The 18,171-nt window shown below is 37.2% G+C and overlaps 1 protein-coding gene and 1 long non-coding RNA gene across 5 annotated transcripts in view; one reads left to right on the forward strand and one right to left on the reverse strand.

The window, feature by feature from the left end:
* LOC102007696 (chromosome unknown open reading frame, human C6orf10) overlaps positions 1 to 16,967 on the reverse strand; it is an 85,022-nt gene extending 68,055 nt beyond the window's left edge. For all 4 annotated transcript variants that reach the window (XM_013516717.1, XM_013516716.1, XM_013516715.1 and 1 more), the window contains exons 1-8: positions 16,756 to 16,967; positions 14,914 to 15,000; positions 14,171 to 14,203; positions 12,869 to 12,901; positions 10,965 to 10,997; positions 10,855 to 10,884; positions 7,391 to 7,411; positions 6,609 to 6,629 (exon numbers count right to left, since the gene is read on the reverse strand). In XM_013516717.1, the coding sequence (XP_013372171.1) occupies positions 6,609 to 6,629; positions 7,391 to 7,411; positions 10,855 to 10,884; positions 10,965 to 10,997; positions 12,869 to 12,901; positions 14,171 to 14,203; positions 14,914 to 15,000; positions 16,756 to 16,768 (271 nt within the window). In that variant the 5' untranslated portion in view covers positions 16,769 to 16,967. The remainder of the gene's footprint in view (positions 1 to 6,608; positions 6,630 to 7,390; positions 7,412 to 10,854; positions 10,885 to 10,964; positions 10,998 to 12,868; positions 12,902 to 14,170; positions 14,204 to 14,913; positions 15,001 to 16,755) is intronic.
* On the forward strand, positions 6,003 to 8,741 carry LOC106149069. Its single transcript, XR_001235011.1, has 3 exons — positions 6,003 to 6,049; positions 6,725 to 6,781; positions 8,638 to 8,741. It is a non-coding gene; the product is annotated as an uncharacterized LOC106149069 (long non-coding RNA).
* Positions 16,968 to 18,171: the final 1,204 nt, after the last annotated feature.

Genomic DNA, 18,171 nt, shown 5'->3' on the forward strand with positions numbered 1-18,171 from the left:
AAAAAAAAAAAAAAAAAAAAAAAAGACTGTCAGAATCGATCAAGAAACAAATTCTGACAATATGCTGCATACATGAAACACACTTAACTAAAAAAGAAATTCATAGACTGAAAGTCAAGGGATGGAAAGCAATATTCCATGCAACAGGAATCCCACAGAAAGAAGGGGTAGCTATTCTATTTGCAGACAATGTGAACATCAAGCCAAGACTGATCAGAAGAGATAAAGTCACTATACACTTGTTATGAGAAAACTCCAGGAAGAGAAAGCAGTCAAATATATATTCACCCAATCCAGCTGCATAAAACAAATATTAATGGACATGAAAAATCAAATAAGTACTCACACAATTGTAATGGGGGGACCTTAATTTCCCACTGTCACAAACAGATCAACTAGACAACAAAGAAATATCAATTATACCAAACCTGTGAACAAATGGACTTAGATGTCTACAGACTGTTCCACCGTACATCAGAACACACATTCTTCTCAGCTGTGCATGGGACTTTTTCCAAAACAGACTACATAATATCCCATAGAACATGTTTAAGTAAATGCAAATGAACTGAAATTATCCCATACATATTATCTAGCCATAGTGCAATGAAATTGGAAATTACTGGCAAAAGAAACCACTGAACTCCATGAAAACATGGAAATTAAATAACAGCCCTCTAAACAAACAGTGGGTCACAGAAGAAACTGAACAGTATCTATAATTAGATGATAATGCCAATACAACATACTCAAACTTATGGGATGCAATGAAAGCAGTCCCAAGAGGGAAATTTATAGCAGTGAATTCTTATATCAGGAAAACAGAACAAGCTCAAGTAAACACCCTAATGTTGAGCCTCAAATATCTAGAAAAGAGGAACTAGTCCAAAGCTCATATGAGGGAGGAAATTATAAAGATCAGAACAAAAATTAATGCAATTGAGGCTAAGAAAATAATACAAAAATGACTTGAAGTGTTGGTTCTTTGAAAGATTTAATAAAATTGATAAACCCTTAGGCAACCTTATCAAAAAAGAAAAGAAAAGGTCCAAATTCATGCAATTAGGAATGAAAACGGTGAAATTACAACAGATCCTGTGGAAATTGAGATTATCAATACTTAGAGAACCTTTAATAAGAAGGGAAACAGAAAAAATGGACATATTTCTAGATACATATGACTTGCCAAAGCTAAATCAAGAAGATATAGAATTTCTAAATAACTGAATATCAATCAATGCAATTGGAAATTAATCTAAAACTTACCAACAAAGGAAAGACCAGAGCCTAACAGATTCACTGCTGAATTGTACAAGAAATTTAGAGAAGATCTATTTCAAACTCTTTGATGGGCTTGAAAGAGAGTAATACTCCCAAAGTCATTCATGGAAGCAAATATTACCCTGATTCCAAGACCAGACAAAGATCCAACCAAAAAAGAGAACTACTGGCTAATCTCTCTAATGAACATAGATGCAAAGAACCTCAATAAAATACTAGCAGACAACGAGTAAATCATCAGGAAGACTGTACACTATGACCAAGTGGGATTCATCCCCAGAATGCAGGGATAGGTCAACATATGCAAATCAATAAATGTAATATACCAAATCAACAGAGCCAAACTCAAGTATCACATGATTATCTCAGTAGATGTGGAAAAAGTATTTGACAAATTCCAACACCCCTTGATTAAAAAACCCTTTAAAAAATTGGAATAGATGGCCTTTTTGTCAATCAGGTAAAGGCCATACATGACAAACCAACAGCCCACATCATACTAAATGGTCAGAAACTGAAGCTTTTCATTCTTAAATCAGGAACAAGACAAGAATGTCCACTTGCCACTGCTTTCAATACAGTTCTGGAAACACTAGCCAGTACAACTAGACAAGAGAAAGAAGTAAAAGGAATAAGGATAGGAAAGGAAGAAATGAAATTATCATTATTTGCAGATGACATGATACTTTACATAGAAGACCTGAAAAACTCCACCAAAAGACTTCTAGATTTAATAACCAAATTCAGTAGCATAGCTGGATACAAAGTCAGTGCTCAATAATCAATAGCATTCTTGTCCACAAATAATAAACTCACTGATAGAGAAATTATGTACCATGACTTTCACAATAACACTGAAAAATGAAATAGGAATCAATCTAAAAACAGAAGTATAAGATCTCTATGTTAAAAATTATAGTATTTTGAAAAAGAATATTGAAAAGGATATCAGAAAATGGGAAGATATCCCTTGCTCTTGGGTAGAAGAACAAACAGTGAAAATGGCTATACTTCCAAAATTATTATACAGATTTAATGCAGTTCCAATCATAATACTGTTAGCATACCTTGCAGAAATACAAAAAACATTCCTAAAATTCAGTTGGAATTAGAAGAGACCTAGAATACTAAAAAGAATTCTGAGCAACAAAGGCAAGGCAGAGGGCATCACAGTCCCTGACTTGAAATTATACTACAATACTATTGTGATGAAAACAGCATAGTACTGGCAAAAAACAGACCTAAAGATCAGTGAAGCAGATTAAAAGATGCAACAACTCTAAATACACTCAGCCACCTACTTGACAAAGGTGCCAGACACATTCACTGGAAGAAAGATGGCCTCTTTCATAAATGGTGCTGAAAACACTGGCTTTTGACATGCCAATGACTATATCTAGTCTCTCACTATGCACTAAACTAAAACAAAATGGATCAAAATCTAAATATTAAAACAGCAATACTAAATTTTCTGGAAGAGAGAATAGGTAGAAATCTTGAAGATATAGGTGCAGGCAAAGAATTAAAGAGTAAGGCCCTGACTGCATGGGAAATACTGCAAAGAGTCAACAACTGTGATATCATTGTATTAAAAAACTTTTGCACACAGCAGAAGTCACCAGCAGAGTGAAAAGACAACCCATAGTGTGTGAAAAAACTTTTAATCAGTTCCTCAGACAGAGGATAAATATCCAGAATATAAAAGCAATTGAAAAAAATCAGACACCCCCACCCAGATTTAAAGACCCAATCCAAAAATGGGCATCTGAGTAGAAATGGCCAATAAATGTATGAAAAAATGTTTATCACTGGTCATTGGAGAGATGCAAATTAAAACAATGCTGAAATTCCACCTCAGTCTGTATGCTGGCCAGGCTGTGGGGAAAAAGGAATTCTCCACTGTTGGTGGGAGTGTAGACTGGTACAACACTATGGAAGTCAAGCGTGGAGATTCCTCAAAAAACTAGGAGTGGTGGTCCCATTTGACCCAGCTAAAAGCATCATATCCCAGTGAAATATGTGCACCCATGTTTATAGCAGCACAGTTTGTCATAGCTAAATCTTGGAAAAAACCCAAATGCCTATCAACCAAGGAATGGATAAAAAATGTGGTTTTTAATTTATTTTTTATTTATACAATGTAGTACTACTAAGACATAAAGAAGGATAAATGAGATATTTCTGGGTAAATGGATGTACCACGAAACCGTCTCTTAAGTGAAATAAATTGGACACATATAAATATCAAATTGCCTCTCTGGTGTGAGAAACTGAGAGTGTAAATAAGAACCAAAACGTATCATAGATATTTTGAAATAGAAATTGTTCAGTTGTTAAAGGGCAGTAGGGAGGAGGGAGGGGAAAGGGGAAAGGAAGGAATGGAGAAGAAAAAGAAATAAAATGAAAACAATGCTGTGCAAATAAAGAGGGGGAGAGGGGTTGAAGGGAGGGCAGTAGTATGGGAAAAAAAAGGAATCAGAATATACCATGTACAGGTACAAATTCCTTATGATGAATATGATCATTTTGTGAATCTAAATTGCACCAGTAAACTTAATAAAAAAGAAAATAAAAATATGAAAATTATTTCATACAGCTAGCTAGAAAACTGTACCAGAAGAAAGCTGGAGAGAAAAACATTCTAAATGCAAAAGCAGAAACTAGTGAAATAGGAAAAAAATAACCAGGTGTTCAGTAAAACCAGATTGATTGTATAATAAATGACTATCTCTCGTGAATAGTAACAGAAAGACAGAATGCACAGCCAAATGACCTTAGGAGTAAAAGCAGAACATATCAATAGAATGCCAACTTTAAATGAATAATATTATGCCAGTAAGTGTGCAAAACAATTAATTACAATTTATTCAGTAGTCATTCTTGATAAAGTTTTTGTGAGCTAATCAGAAATAGAAAGGACTTTCCCTGTGCTAATGAATGGGTGCTTCCAAAAGAAAGCAAGCAAACCACTCAAGGGTAAAGGGCAACTGGGATGTGGGAAAAGAGAAGGGAAAGAAGGAGAAAGTTGTATGTATGTATATACAGGATAGTTAAGATGGTTGTTCTACTGTCTTCTATTTCTTTGCTGAAAGAAACTGTCAATGAGTCCTCGGTTGATCAGCATTGCATGTCTATATCTGTTTTCATGAGAAGCCACTTTGAAGATATCAATATGTAATGCAGCAAGCATTGTTAATTCCCTACCACTTTATTTGTAACTCCGTATTGTCTGTACTGTTCTTCTGCTATTTTGTAAAATGTTGTCTGTCTGTTAATGTTTTCCTCCTTTTATTTAAAAAACAAACAAACAAACAAACAAAAAAAAAAAACAAAAGAAAGCAAGCATTATGGTGAAGTCAGAGGCTTTCCTGTTATCATTGGACAATGAGAAGGAAGGTGTGACTAATGCAATGTTTTAACATTCAACAGAAGAAAGAAAAAGAAATGATTAGAAAATTGATGTAATAGGTGGAAAAAAAGACATTGTGTTTAGAATTCTAGGAACACAGTAAAGTGGCTAGATTCAAAAATCTCTCAGAGATACAGCATAAAATTTATAATAATTGTTAAGTCCAGTACAAACAAAAATATCACTCAAACAGAAACAAAAATGGGGCAGACATATAGCTCACTGGTAGAGTGCTTTGTTAGTGAGGCACTGGGTTCAATACTCAGCCTCAAAAAAACACACACACACACATATGCACATGTGTGCGCACACACACAGAGGAATTAATCTAACAAACACATGCAAGACCTTTCTGGAAAAATTTGCATTCTATTACTGAAGGTTATATAAAAATTTGAATAATACATAGATTGCTGTGTTAATTCATGAAAGAATTGATTTTTTTTTTTTTGGTTTTCTCCGGTACCGGGAACCGAACTCACGACCTTGCGCTTGCCAGGCAGGCGCTTTTGCCGCTGAGCTAAATCCCCAGCCCCGAAAGAATTGATTTTGTATATAAATCTACAGACAATGAAATTCAAATGAAATCCTAGTGTGACTTTTTTGATATCTGATGAACTAATTCTAAAATTTTTGGGTAAGAATGAAGGTCCAACAATAGCCAAAGTAGTTCTGGAAAACAAGACAATAATATGACATTTCTTATAATAAATATGATAAAGTTTTAATAATGGAAGCAATGTAGTAAAAGACAAAAGATCACTGGAATAGCAAACAAAATTTAGAGAAAAACCAAACTTATAAGTGAAGGTGGCATTACAAATCTGTGGAGAATGGATTCATCAGTAAATAAATCCAGATGGAAAATCAAGATTTTCAGACAAAAAAATTAGGTCCCATCTATATAATTTCTAAAATAACCCCCTCAAAGGAAATCATTTGCATTAAAGCTTTCTTGTAGAAAGAGAAATTTCATAACCCTTAGGAAAATTTTAATATAGTATCTTTGTGATTTCTAGATAAGAAAGACCAAAAGAGTACATTTTATTACAGTCAATTATGTGTTGGGATAGGTAGAGTGGAGCCCTTCTAAAAGTTAAGAGACATAAAATTTAAAACTAGGTGACAGAACTAGAGGCAATATTTTCAAACATTTAACACAAAAATAAAGGTTTAATAAATGGAAATAAATGTATATATATGTATATATATTCTTCCTATGTAAGTACTACAGAGCTCAGTTATAGCTAGAAAAATGTAAAATATAGAATAAGTTACATAAATATTCATTACATATGATACTCTATCCCCTCTTCAAGGTACATACCTGATGAGTTGCTTTCCATCTACTACTTAAAGGTAACCTTTGCAGTACTATTTGTGATGCCAGAAATTGGAAACATTGAGAATGCATCAGTAGTGGAAATGATAGGGAAAAATGCTGTATATTTGTAAGCTGGAATATTAGTCAACAGTGAAAGTGTATAACTTGGATGTCTATCTATTGTAAAATTATATTTTTTGAGAAAAACTCGTCATAAAGACACCTTCAGGATGGTATTCAGTAAAATTCTAATAGTACAAAATACTATATTTTATTCAGTGATAGAGATTATAGAAGTATGCAAAAAAGACTTTAAAGATTTATAATGCATTTAAAAGTGTTTCCGAGGAGGGGAGCGTAGTCAGTCTAAGGATGGGGACAAATGGGATTTCAGCATTATCTATAGCTGGAGAAATATGACAAAATGGGATTTCAGCATTATCTATAGCTGAAGAAATATGACAAATACCAGTTTGGTACATCAAGGGTGTGGATACACAACTTTTACTTTTTGGACTTACTTTAAAAAAATATAGAAACAAGGCTTCCAAACTTGATGACACTAGAATTGAAAATCAGCCACAAAGGACTTACCTCCGGAGCTGGCTGATGGTGCTGAAACACATACAAAAAAAAACATGAGTTGCAGCGTTAGAATTTGGGTCCCTAGCTTTTGCGCATCAGCTTCAGGCTTGTCACTTGTTTCTCAGGAATTCAGCGAGGCCTTACTGACCAGGTGATGACTACTCGGAGACCACTTGAACCAGGTATTTCTCATCTTTCCTTTCTTTTTCTTTCTTTTTTTTTTTTTTCCAGTACCGGAAATCGAACTCACAACCTCGCGCTTGCCAGGCAGGCGCTGTGCCGCTGAGCTAAATCCCCAGCCCCTTCCTTCCTTTGCTCTTCCTTTCCTTTCTTGTTTTTTTTGGGTGGGGAGAGTCTTGCTGTGTATTCCAGGCTGGCCTTGAACTCACTATGTAGAGCAGACTGGCCTCGAGCTCACCGCAATCCTCACTCAGCCTCCCAAGTGCTGGGATTACAGGTGTGCCTGGTGTATCTCTCATCCCTTCAATCTCTAAAGAGGATTTAATTTTTAGTAGACAAATGCTATTCCTATAAAGTGCCGTGGCTTACATCTTTCTCTGTTCTCATCCTTCCCTTCCTCATTCACTTCTCTCTTATTCTCTTCCACCTTTTTCTCTCATTATTTCTTTTACTTTGGGAACTTGTTACTAGCAGACTGCTTTAAATCTGCATTAGAAGACTTCTTTGTGTTCATATATTCTGACAGGATTTCTCTTTCCTCAAAACATTTACAATCTAGGAAAATGTTACTCATGGGAATCAAATATTTGTTGAGAAATAAGAAAACTTACTGTATTTTCCTCTGGAGTCTTCTGAAAACATACACATACACAGGAAAGGAACAAAGAAAAATTAGTTTCAATTTTAGTTCTATTATTACAAATGATTAATCAGTGAACATCCTTAGATGCCAAACAGGCAAGAAAATGCAGGCAAGATCTCAAGGCTTAATTTATGAGTTAAATGAAGTAAAAAAAAAAGCAGGCAAAGGTTAGAAGAGGAAAATGTGTGTAATAATAATAATACACAGAAACATTAAAACACAGGATCATATTAATCATAAAATAGAGAGCAAAAAAAAATTTACTCAGCTGATTGAGAATTCACATTCAATGGAAAGTGGCAAATTTTAGCAAATACTCTTGTAATTTAACAGTTATTTTTGTAATTCAATATGTATTCCGTGTTCTAAAATGTGTTTTTCAGTGATGTCATAGGAACAGAATTTCTGAAAGATCTGGAGATGGGCAAAGCAGACCACACAAAAATGAGTCATACTATTACTGTTGTTTTCATGAACGCCCAAAAATAAATAGTAATTTCAACATTGTGATTGATCTAAATTGTGTTGCCTAGCAGTATTATTTGATATTATATTAAATTATAGTTAAAGATCTACCTAGAAACAGATGAAATAGACAACTTTTTTCCTTCAGCTCCACCTCTGAAATTAAGTGGTCTTCTTCCATACTTTGTTGCCATCGTGGTGGGAATTAAGTAAAAAAAAATAGAAATTCCTTTTTTCACAGTTACTTTTTTCTTATGGCTTTATGCAGATTTTAGAAACAGAAGATATTGAGATGCTGAACACTTTTACATACTGCTTGAAATTTGCTACAAACACTTTATTTATTTTTTTGGGTTTTTTTTTTTTTTTTTTTTTTTGGTACTAGAAATTGAACTCACGACCTCGTGCTTGCTGGGCAGGGGCTATGCTGCTGAGCTACATCCCTAGCCCACTATAAACACTTTAATGTGATGTACTTACATTTATAAAATTAAGAATGAACTCAGTTAGGGGCTGGGGATTTAGCTCAGCGGCAGAAGCGCCTGCCTGGCAAGCGCAAGGTTGTGAGTTCGGTTCCCGGTACAGGAGAAAAACCAAAAAAAAAACAAAGAATGAACTCAGTTAAATTTCAAAAAATTTGAATTGCCATAGTAATTTTAATATGATATTTTAAAATTTAACTAAATGGTAAGTGTTAACTTTCATGTACCTAAGCTAACATAATGACTTTAGTTAATCTTTTTCTGCCAGAATACTTCTGCAGTCCCAATTTGACCAGTACATTTATATTTCTTTGTCTGGAGATGATACAGGGGAGACTAAGAGAGCTGGGGAACTTACTGGGCTACCTAGAGGTGACTGGTAAGTCAGAGAAATATACAGTCATTGGCTTCATAAGTTTTAAATTTTGCCTTATTCAGACAGTAATAAACTATTTACCAATTCAAGTTTTACCCTGAGAATGCAAAGAAATAATAAGATCTTACTAAGTTGTGTAAAAATGAAATTTAGAGTTAGACAATTCTAAGTTCATAATCCGAATTAGTCACTTGTAAGCCCGGTGGACTTGGGTAAATCTTTAACATTTCTCGAGCATGTATGTCTTTTCATAAATTAGCGATAATAACATATAGCAAATTAATTATTTAGAAGTACTGATGAAAGCTCTTCATGACTGTGGTGAGGAAAGTAGACTATAAGAAGAGGGAAGAGAAACAAGGAGACCAGTTTTGGAAACAGTTGGAATAGTCCAGGCAAGAGACGCTGGTGTTCGGGCTGAGGTCCGTACTGTGGTGAAAAACGATCTGATTTGGAAAATAGTTTGAAAATGTCAGTAATAGAATTTGCTGGTGGATTGGATGAGGAGAATGAGAGAAAAGAGTTCAAGATGACCACAAGGTAGATGGACTGAGCACCTGGGTGAATACAAATGCCAGTGCTTGTGTGTAGGAGGGGATCAGAATTTGGCTTTTAGCCTGAAGAGTGAAATGCCTTACATTCATAGGAAAAAACATTGTATTATGATTATATAAGTTCCCTGTGCAAAGGATTATGGGAACCGAAATCCTCAACAGTGTCCCTGATGTGGGGCTACATAAGCCTGGGGGACGAAGCACCTTTCCCTTTTGTTCTCCTTTGTAGGCTAGTGGAGACCTTAGACAACCAGGGAGGGATTTTGGAGCAGTTCCTCTGTGTAGGACTAACAGGGTTGTTTATATATACAAAATAAAGTGAAGAATACCCACTGGAGGGACTAGCACATAATAGGTGCTGAGTACATATTGATTCTCTTCTCTTCTTGTGTGTAGTTTTATTTTCTTGCCTATGAACGCTTAATTTCCTCACGGTGAGGTAGCTTCTTGCACTGGCCAAATGTGTGCCACTGAGGAAGTTTGATGCCCGAGAAGCAGGAGGTGTAAATGATAACCTAGAGAATAACCACATTTGTTTGTGCCCCTGGAATTTTATTACACAAGTAGTGCCATAATGTGATGAATTTCAGGGATTTATTCTTCAATATCACAAGAAAGGCACATTTAGTGGTTAGTATTAACCTTTTAAAGGCCTACATTCTAAGCTTTTATGTTCTAATTACATGCTGAAATTTCTCCACTGGACTCCTAGTATATGTGCTGCCGAAGCGAGCACTCCACTGGACTCCTAGATTCCCACAAAGGTTCCTTCATCCATGGATAGTTGTATAAAATCTATTCTTTTGGGAGGGTTGACAGTGAAAAGCTTCTGTTTCACTTGCGGATGTCACTCTCAGAGTACTTGTGTGTGTTGACTCAGGAGAAGAAAAGGGTGGTACTTAATAAAAAAACCTACTGCATAAAGGTGAATATTTCTAAACATTAATCAGAGTATTCTTTACACTACTTTATTTTTTATCTTGTTGTAGTTTGGATTGTAAGTGTCCCCGAAAAGCGAATATGTTGAAGGCTTGATTCCCTGCGAGCAGTGTTCAGGGCAGGTGTTTGGGAGGCGATTACATTATGAGGGCTTCCACTTCATGTGTGGATTAATTCATTTATTAATTTATAACTTAATGAGTTACAGGAAAGGGACTTTGTGATAAAAGCGAGCTCTCTCTGCTTCCTGGCTGCCGTCAGGTGACTATCTTTTCTCTACCAGAAACTTTCATCTCGATATACTGCCTCTCCACAGGACTGAAAGCAAGCAGGCCAAGCAACCATGAACAGAAACCATGTGCAAAAATAAATATTTCCTGTTTTTAAAGCTGCTTTTCTCAGATATTTTGTCACAGTGTCAGAAAGCTATCTAACACTTGAGATTTTTACCACCTCATGGTATGACAGGAAGTATTCATTTTTATCCTTTAATCTCTGAGTATACTTACCTTGATAATCATATGAAATGTCTAGAGAATTGAAGAAAAATGTCTTAATTTCTCTTAAGCGGACTTATGTATTAATTTCTTAAGAATCCAGTGTCTGATTTACTTACCACTTTCTGTTAAATATGGTTGCCGGCATCCTAAAAAATGAAAAAATAATGAGATTGAACCTTGAAAATTATGTCTACATTGCTGTCTGATTAGATGAAAATCTGTTTACCTCTTCCTTTTTTAGGTCTCCTAGAGGATGAACCTTTTGGGAAAGAAATAAAACATTAATTTTATCAAAAACTCATGAAGAAATCAGTTTATCGTTAATCTATATTCTATTACTGCGATTTGTTACTTTTCCAGATATTTCCATTTTTAGGGGGTTCTCTTTCAAAAAAGAAAGGATGTCATTAGCCTTTCCTCTCTATTCTTATTCATTACACAAGAATCATAGAGGTAAGAAGGAGAGGAATGGACCGTCAGTTTAAGTGTGGACCTTGGACCTTTCATTCTTTCTTCCACTTTTGGGGAACTGTGGTACTTTTGCTTGTACTGTGGTGTGTGTGTGCGCGCGATTGTTCCCACAATATGCAACCTCATCAACTCTGTAGTTCTAGCTTGGTTGGTGGACCTAGTATGGGTGACTTTAGTGCATCGAGGCCAGCATGAGAGGCAATTCTAGCGTCACTTAGTGAGTTTTGGAGCTAGGACAGCGTGTGAGCAGGGGCGCATCAACAGGCAGCCCAGGGGAGTAGATTTTGAAAGATAGCAATGCATGTTGAGGTGTGAGAGTTAAAGGTATGTGCAATATATTGAAATTAGTGGTATGTACAACCCTGCAAACGAATTAGATAATGCCTGGAGTGTCCTCATAATTCAAATTTCTGAAGTTTTTTTTTTTTTTTTTTGTCTTTTTTTGTCTTTTTTTGAGACAGGGTCTCGCTACGCAGTTCAAGCTGACCTTGAGCTCACTTTGTAGCCCAGGCTGGCTTCGAACTCGCAACGATCCTCCTGCCTCAGCCTCCCGAGTACTGGGATTACAGGCGTGTGCCACCACTCCCGGCTCTCTGAAGTTTTACTTAAATGAAGCTTTATCGTTATTCCATATTCATGTCAGAACACACATCTGCATTGGGGAAAGTTTATAGCAATTAATAATAATAAATACCGAAATTTAGTATAAAACGAGTTGTTATCTTAAATCAAGATGGGGTAGCATGTGATAAGTGTACAGATACTGGAGTCAGAGTCAAAATCTGTGTCCTCTTTCTTTAGCTAGGTAAACTTGAGTAACTATCAACCTTTTTGTTGTGTTTTTGAGACAGGATCTCGCTATGAAGTTCAGGCTGGCCTTGAGCTCACTTGTAGCCCAGGCTGGCCTCAAACTCGTAGCAAGCATCTTGCCTCAGCCTCCCAAGTGCTAGTATTTGTGCGCCACCAGGCCTGGAAGTATCGACCTTTATAAGCATCAAATTTTTTTTTTTTAAATCTTGCTACATATTTCAGGCTGGCTTTGAACTCCCAGTAGGGCTCATTTTTAGGGGCTGTCTCTTCTAAAGTCATGCTAGAACTTATTTTCCAGGTAGGATTTTCAGGGAGACAGCATGTAGCTTAGACTGTCCTCAGACTCATAGTGATCCTCCTGCCTCAGCCTCTGGAGGGCTGGGATTATAGGCATGTGTCACTACACCTCCAATTTCATCTTCTAAAATAGAAATTATATTTCATGTCTTCTTACATTATACTGTATAGTGTTCAAAGTCTCCCAAAGTGACTTTTCACATATATTATTCCATTTAATCTATATAACAGCCTGTAAATTATATGTAGTATTTTATCTTCACTTTAAACATCTAAGAAATTGTTTCAAGGAGATCTGTAACCTTTTCAAGATCTTAGGGGTAAACAGGAGCTGGAAATTTTTTAGTGGTCTTAATAAGAGAAATATTTGTCTTTTCCGAGATAAATGCACAATTCTTTGTATATGCACATGCGTAGAGAGATTGATAAGCAGTTGACTTCATAGCAACAAAAATGTGCTGTTTTAACAGATTGTGCTACAAGGGAGATGAGCCTTTTTTTTTCTAAATAACCCATTCTTTCATTAATTTTCTAATTTTCTAATCTGTTTACCTGTGCCGTCTTCATAGTCCAGAAGCCTAAAACCTAGAGAATAAAGGAAAGACAGGTACATGATTTTTCTTCTATATTATTAGTAAGCATTATGGTTTAAATAGGAAGCATCTCTCAAAAACTCATGCACAGTATTGAAAACTTAACCCCCGTGCAACAGTGTTTGTAGGTGGGGCTTAGTGAAATGCTTGGCTTATGCGGAGTTCTAGCTCCATTACATGGACTAATCCATTGGTGAGATAACAATCTGATGGCATCATCGGGGGAGGATGGAAACAGGAGGTGAGGCCCAATGTGACCTTGGGGGCTATATCTGGTCCCTGGCTCCTTCTCCTCTGGTTGTTTCCCTTTCTTTCTGCTTCTTGGCTCCCATGAGGGGAGCAGCCTTCCTCAGCCACACTCTTCTGCCATGAAGTTTCTGCCTTGCCACGGGCCTAGAAGCAGTGGAGCCAGCGATCATGGACTTCAGTCTCTGAACCCATGAGCTGAAATAGGTCTTTTCTTCCTTAAGTCATTTTTTTCTCAGATATTTTGTCACACTGATGAAAATATTACCCAATGGAGCTTTACGTAAGACTCTGAGAGTTAATGTAAATATGAACTTCCAGTTTTCAAAAATAATATGAATTAGTATATTTTGCAGGAACAATGGTATTGTGCATAATAAGTAGCAGAGGTGGATGATGGTAGGTAAGTGATTGTATCAGTCCCCAGCTTTGAAATATTACCTAGGCTAACTGATAATCAGGAGGAGCTTCAGAGTTGCTTTTACTCCACTGCCTCGCTCTTTTCCCTTTTATTAATTCTGGCCTATCTTTGTTAGCAACTTTGGTATCTTGCCAGGTCTTACAATGGAAAATCTGCTTTAGCTGTTCATATATTCAGCTTGGTACTGTACCTCTCAATCATAGTCACCTTACTTGCATCTGTTTTTCTCACTCCTGGTCACTCTTCTGTCCCACCCCTTTACTGAGACCCTCTTTGCTGTTGGACTTAGAACTTCCACTGAACCTTCTACTGCAGTGCTCAAAGAGTCTGCCATTCCAAGGCTTGGTATCTGTTGCTACTCCCTGAAAAAAGCCTCAGAATCATGCAGGCCCACTCACTACCAATTCATTCTGCCCAACAACATTTGGTTTGCAAGACTGTAGGAAATCTTTGGTATATTTTTCTTAGTAACTTAGAAGTTCAGCTCATGGAATATATTTTCTACCAGGTGCTGGCAACAAAACAGTACATGAATTTTGTTTCTGCCTTATAAAAATTCATAAATTTATTTTTCTCATGGATATAAGTACTTACTTTGTTCTGAACTGTATCTGGACATATACATTTCTGTGGAAGAATTAGGCAAAAAATGTTTCTGTTAATTACTTGTGAGAACTATTCTGCCCTGACCCAGCTCTCCTCATTCTGAATATGCTGCTTTGCTCCCAAGGTGGCCCTCACTGATTCTCACCTCTTCTTAGCATCTCCAGGAAACCCTGTTATACCTACCTTTTCACACTAATTGCTCTCTGAAGGCTCACAGGCTTTTAGTATGGGAAATAGGATGATTAGAAGGAAGTAGGAGAGACACTGAGAAGAATCTATGGGACTCTGTGATGTAGAAAGGAGTCTGCTTTTATAAGCCCTGTCTCTCTTGCACTGTTAAACACTGTGTACTCAGTATTGGTCTCATCACCTCTCTGTGTTAAGTCACTGAAAGTCTCCAGTCCTTTCCATATAATATTAGGTGCTGATATCTGCTAGCATACTGTCTTCTTGATTCCAGTTGACTCACTTTCCTTTGGAGTTCAGATAATACTGTTTGAAAGCATGTTTCTTACTCTTGCTAAATTATCTTTGTGATTTCTTTGATGACAGTATTGATAACATACACTTTAGGAATGTAGCAGTGCAAGGAGAGTTGCTAAGTCGAAGATTTTTTGACTCACGTATTTGAAACACAGCTCCAGAATATTGGTAGAAACAAACTCGAGATTGTGTCGGCATCCTCGCTTTTGTGAATTTGACAAGGGGTCTCCCTTTGAGTCAGTACTTACCATTTTGCCTGCGTCGCGTCCATCTTGTTAACAAAATGGCCAGAATGGCAAGTGCCAGCAGAGTCAGGATGATGGCCAGAGTTATTTCTGAAACAAAAACTCACCTGTAGGTGGCTTATTTGGGCTGCGTTATTGTCAGAGACAAGTTCTGCTTAACAGACCTTTTTCCTTTCTTTTTCTACTTCCTCAGATCCTTTATTTCCTTATCATTTTACTGTCCCCACATTTCTGTCCCTGCCCATTTTCAGCTTTTGGTTATATTCTAAGGGCTTCACATGGTGGCTACCCTTGGTTTAGAGTGGGCAATTTGACAAATTTCCTCCTTGGTGCAGCTTCCTATTCTCAGACAAGAGAAAATTAGAAGAAATTAGTGGTATGCAAAGCAGTCCTTTGGGGTATGAGAAAAATTTAGAACTTTATTTTTATGTATTTTTATCTTATATCTATGACATTTATGATTTTTTATTTTAAAACATACATCTTTGTTTAGTTGTATGTTAATAGTATTTATAAATGTGCACATCTAGGGAATGCATGCTCAAAAATTTGCACGGTGAGTAATCAAAAAGCTTCAGAGGCTTCTAAAAGATGCTGACTGAAGCTGCTAAGCCATAGGAGAAGACAGACATTTCTCATCACCGAGAAATCATTGCCCACCAAGTCTTTTGTGATAAAATGGATATCTGTGAGGTTTTCTGACTTAAGCTGATAAGCTGACAAGCATGCTGAGACTATTCAACCTGCGTTTATGTGTGATTGAATTGCATTTGATTGACGTAGCACCTTGGATTTATAGGAAGGAAAAATCTCAAATAGACAATATGTTGAGCTTTCAAAGAACAGGGGCTTTGAAGATTTTTGGAGAAGGGAGGGATGGGGGACAAACCAAATGTAAATCAGCCTGTGACAGTGCAAATGCTGAAGAATACCAAACTCTGAAAGCCTTAAGAACATAGATTACACCAAGATTAGAGCTACTTCAAAAAAACACTAGGTATGAATCCATTTCAAAATGTAATAAACCATGCGGCATACACATGTAATCCCAGCATTCTGGGAGGCTGAGGCAGGAAAATCGCAAGTTTGAGTCCTGCCTGTACAGCTTAGTGAGACCCTGTTTCAAAATAAAAAATGAAAAGGGTGGGAGATACAGCTCAGAGTGAAGGGCCTTCATTCAGTATCCAATCAGGGCAAGTTAGGCACGTGTCTACTGAGTTTTATAGCTGTCTGGTCTCATGAAAAATTCACCTGTCAAATCATCCTTCATAAATTTGTTCCTAATGCACCACTAAAAAAACAATAAATAGTAACTCTGGCCTTAACTATAGCAGAATTTTTTGACTAATAAGAATAACCCCTAGGGTAGGAAGAGAAAGCTAGATGGTGAACTCAGATTAAGCCTCCAGAGAGTAGCATTCTCTTTGGATGGTGTCAGAAATGGTTTTGCTATAGGGGAACTAGAAGATGACCTACCTTATTCATGAGGAAAGTAAGAGTAAGTCATTATTTCTCAGAGTGAAGGCAGATCGCAGAGTGAAGATAGTACAGGACGGGTAATAACTGAGTAAGGAATTTCTCCAGGTACATACTGTGGAAGGTAGTTATTTTGTTTGACCACTTCAAACTCTAGAAACTAAAGAATAAGCCATTACAAATACTCTAGAGTTGACTAGACTGTTGGCTGTTTCTTTCTAGGTTCCAGAGAAATCCATGAGAATGAAATAATGGGTATAGAATTTGGGAAAAAAGAAGGTGAGAAGGGAAAATTGTGTTTGTGTCCCTAGGAAAAGTCTCCTGAGCCAATAGAGTCAAGAAAGCTTTGGAGAGGAAGTTGGTCCTTACCCAGGACTGCCATTTTCCAGGTACTGCCTTCAGTGGGTTCCACGTCATCTGGATTCCTTTGTCAGAGGGAGGCCAAGATAAAACAACTCAAGCTTACTGTTTCTGAGCAGTATGAACTTGGGTGTCAGGGAGGCCCTCGTAGACAAAGATGCAGAGGGTCTCTGAGGAACTGTGTAACTCAGGTTTATCAGAATTAAGCAGACAAAGGGAATATAGTCCACGGAAGTTCTGGAATCTGTCATAACAAAGCCTTAGAACTTGAGAGGGGGCAGCAGGAAAGGAAGAGGAGGACCAACAGGCTGGGAAGGTTTAAGAATAATCTGGTGGACGTAGGATACTGAAAGAGAACTCACTCTATTGGGCTTTAGAATAATTTGTAATTTTCTGGGAATTCTAAGGCCAAAGACTGTGTCTCTTTCATTGTTGAGAACCTTCCACAAAATAAGCATTTTATAGATGTTTGATGATTAAAAACTAGAGGAATTCCTATATTCAAAAATTAAGTCCTTGAAACAAATGAAAGTGAACCAATGAAGCTAAGGTGTTGGGACTACATGATGAGAGGTCAGGTGTCCGTATCACTAAAGAGTGGGCTGGAGAACGGGATTTCATAAGCCAGCGTGGAGAGCAAGGAGAGGATAGACACCTTTTACCAAGTATCTGTTAACCACAGAATTCTGTAGTAGAGAATTCGTAAGCACAAACGCATATAATCCCCAGTAACCTTCATAATGAAATCTTTCAAGATGGAGTGTGTCTTGGTTACTTTTTTCTCGCTGCTGGGACAAAATACCTGACGCCCAAAATTAAGGAAGGAAACGTTTATTTTGTTCGTGGAAGTTCTGTCCGTACTTGGCAGATTATAAGGCACAGTGGCACATGGCAAAGAGCTGCAGCTCAGGAGGGCAGAACACAGCTAAGCCGCAAGCACACACCAGGGCGGAATGGGGGAGGAATGTCCCCAAGCAGCTTCTTCCTCTCCCTTACATATGCAAACTATCCACCCCAGGGCGGGTGTAGCTCTCACACCCACAATCATTCAACTCTAATAGCCTGCCCCATATCCGCACGAGGCATTGGGGGGACACACAGACATAAACCATAACAGAGAGAGACACCTGAAGCGACCCAGCCAACAAATGGAAGAGTTTCTGACTCCAAAGCCAGTACCAGTGCTCCAAGGATAAAAGGAAATTGTAATTTTAAAGTTGTACTTTTAAGAAAATTGCAGCTTTAAGACACAAAGTTACCCAAGGTCACACTGGCCTTTTTTACCCTGGGGCCTGTTTTTTCTTTCAGGCTTCTCATTCAGAAGTTCCCAAAAGTCTTAAAAATATAGTAAGCCTGTAAATAGTGCCTGGGCTATGTTTTCCTCCAAGACTATAAATCCACAAATTCCACAGACTTCCATCCTCA

The sequence above is a fragment of the Chinchilla lanigera genome, unplaced genomic scaffold, assembly GCF_000276665.1.
Source record: "Chinchilla lanigera isolate Chin_1 unplaced genomic scaffold, ChiLan1.0 scaffold00036, whole genome shotgun sequence".
NCBI classification, from domain to species: domain Eukaryota; kingdom Metazoa; phylum Chordata; class Mammalia; order Rodentia; family Chinchillidae; genus Chinchilla; species Chinchilla lanigera.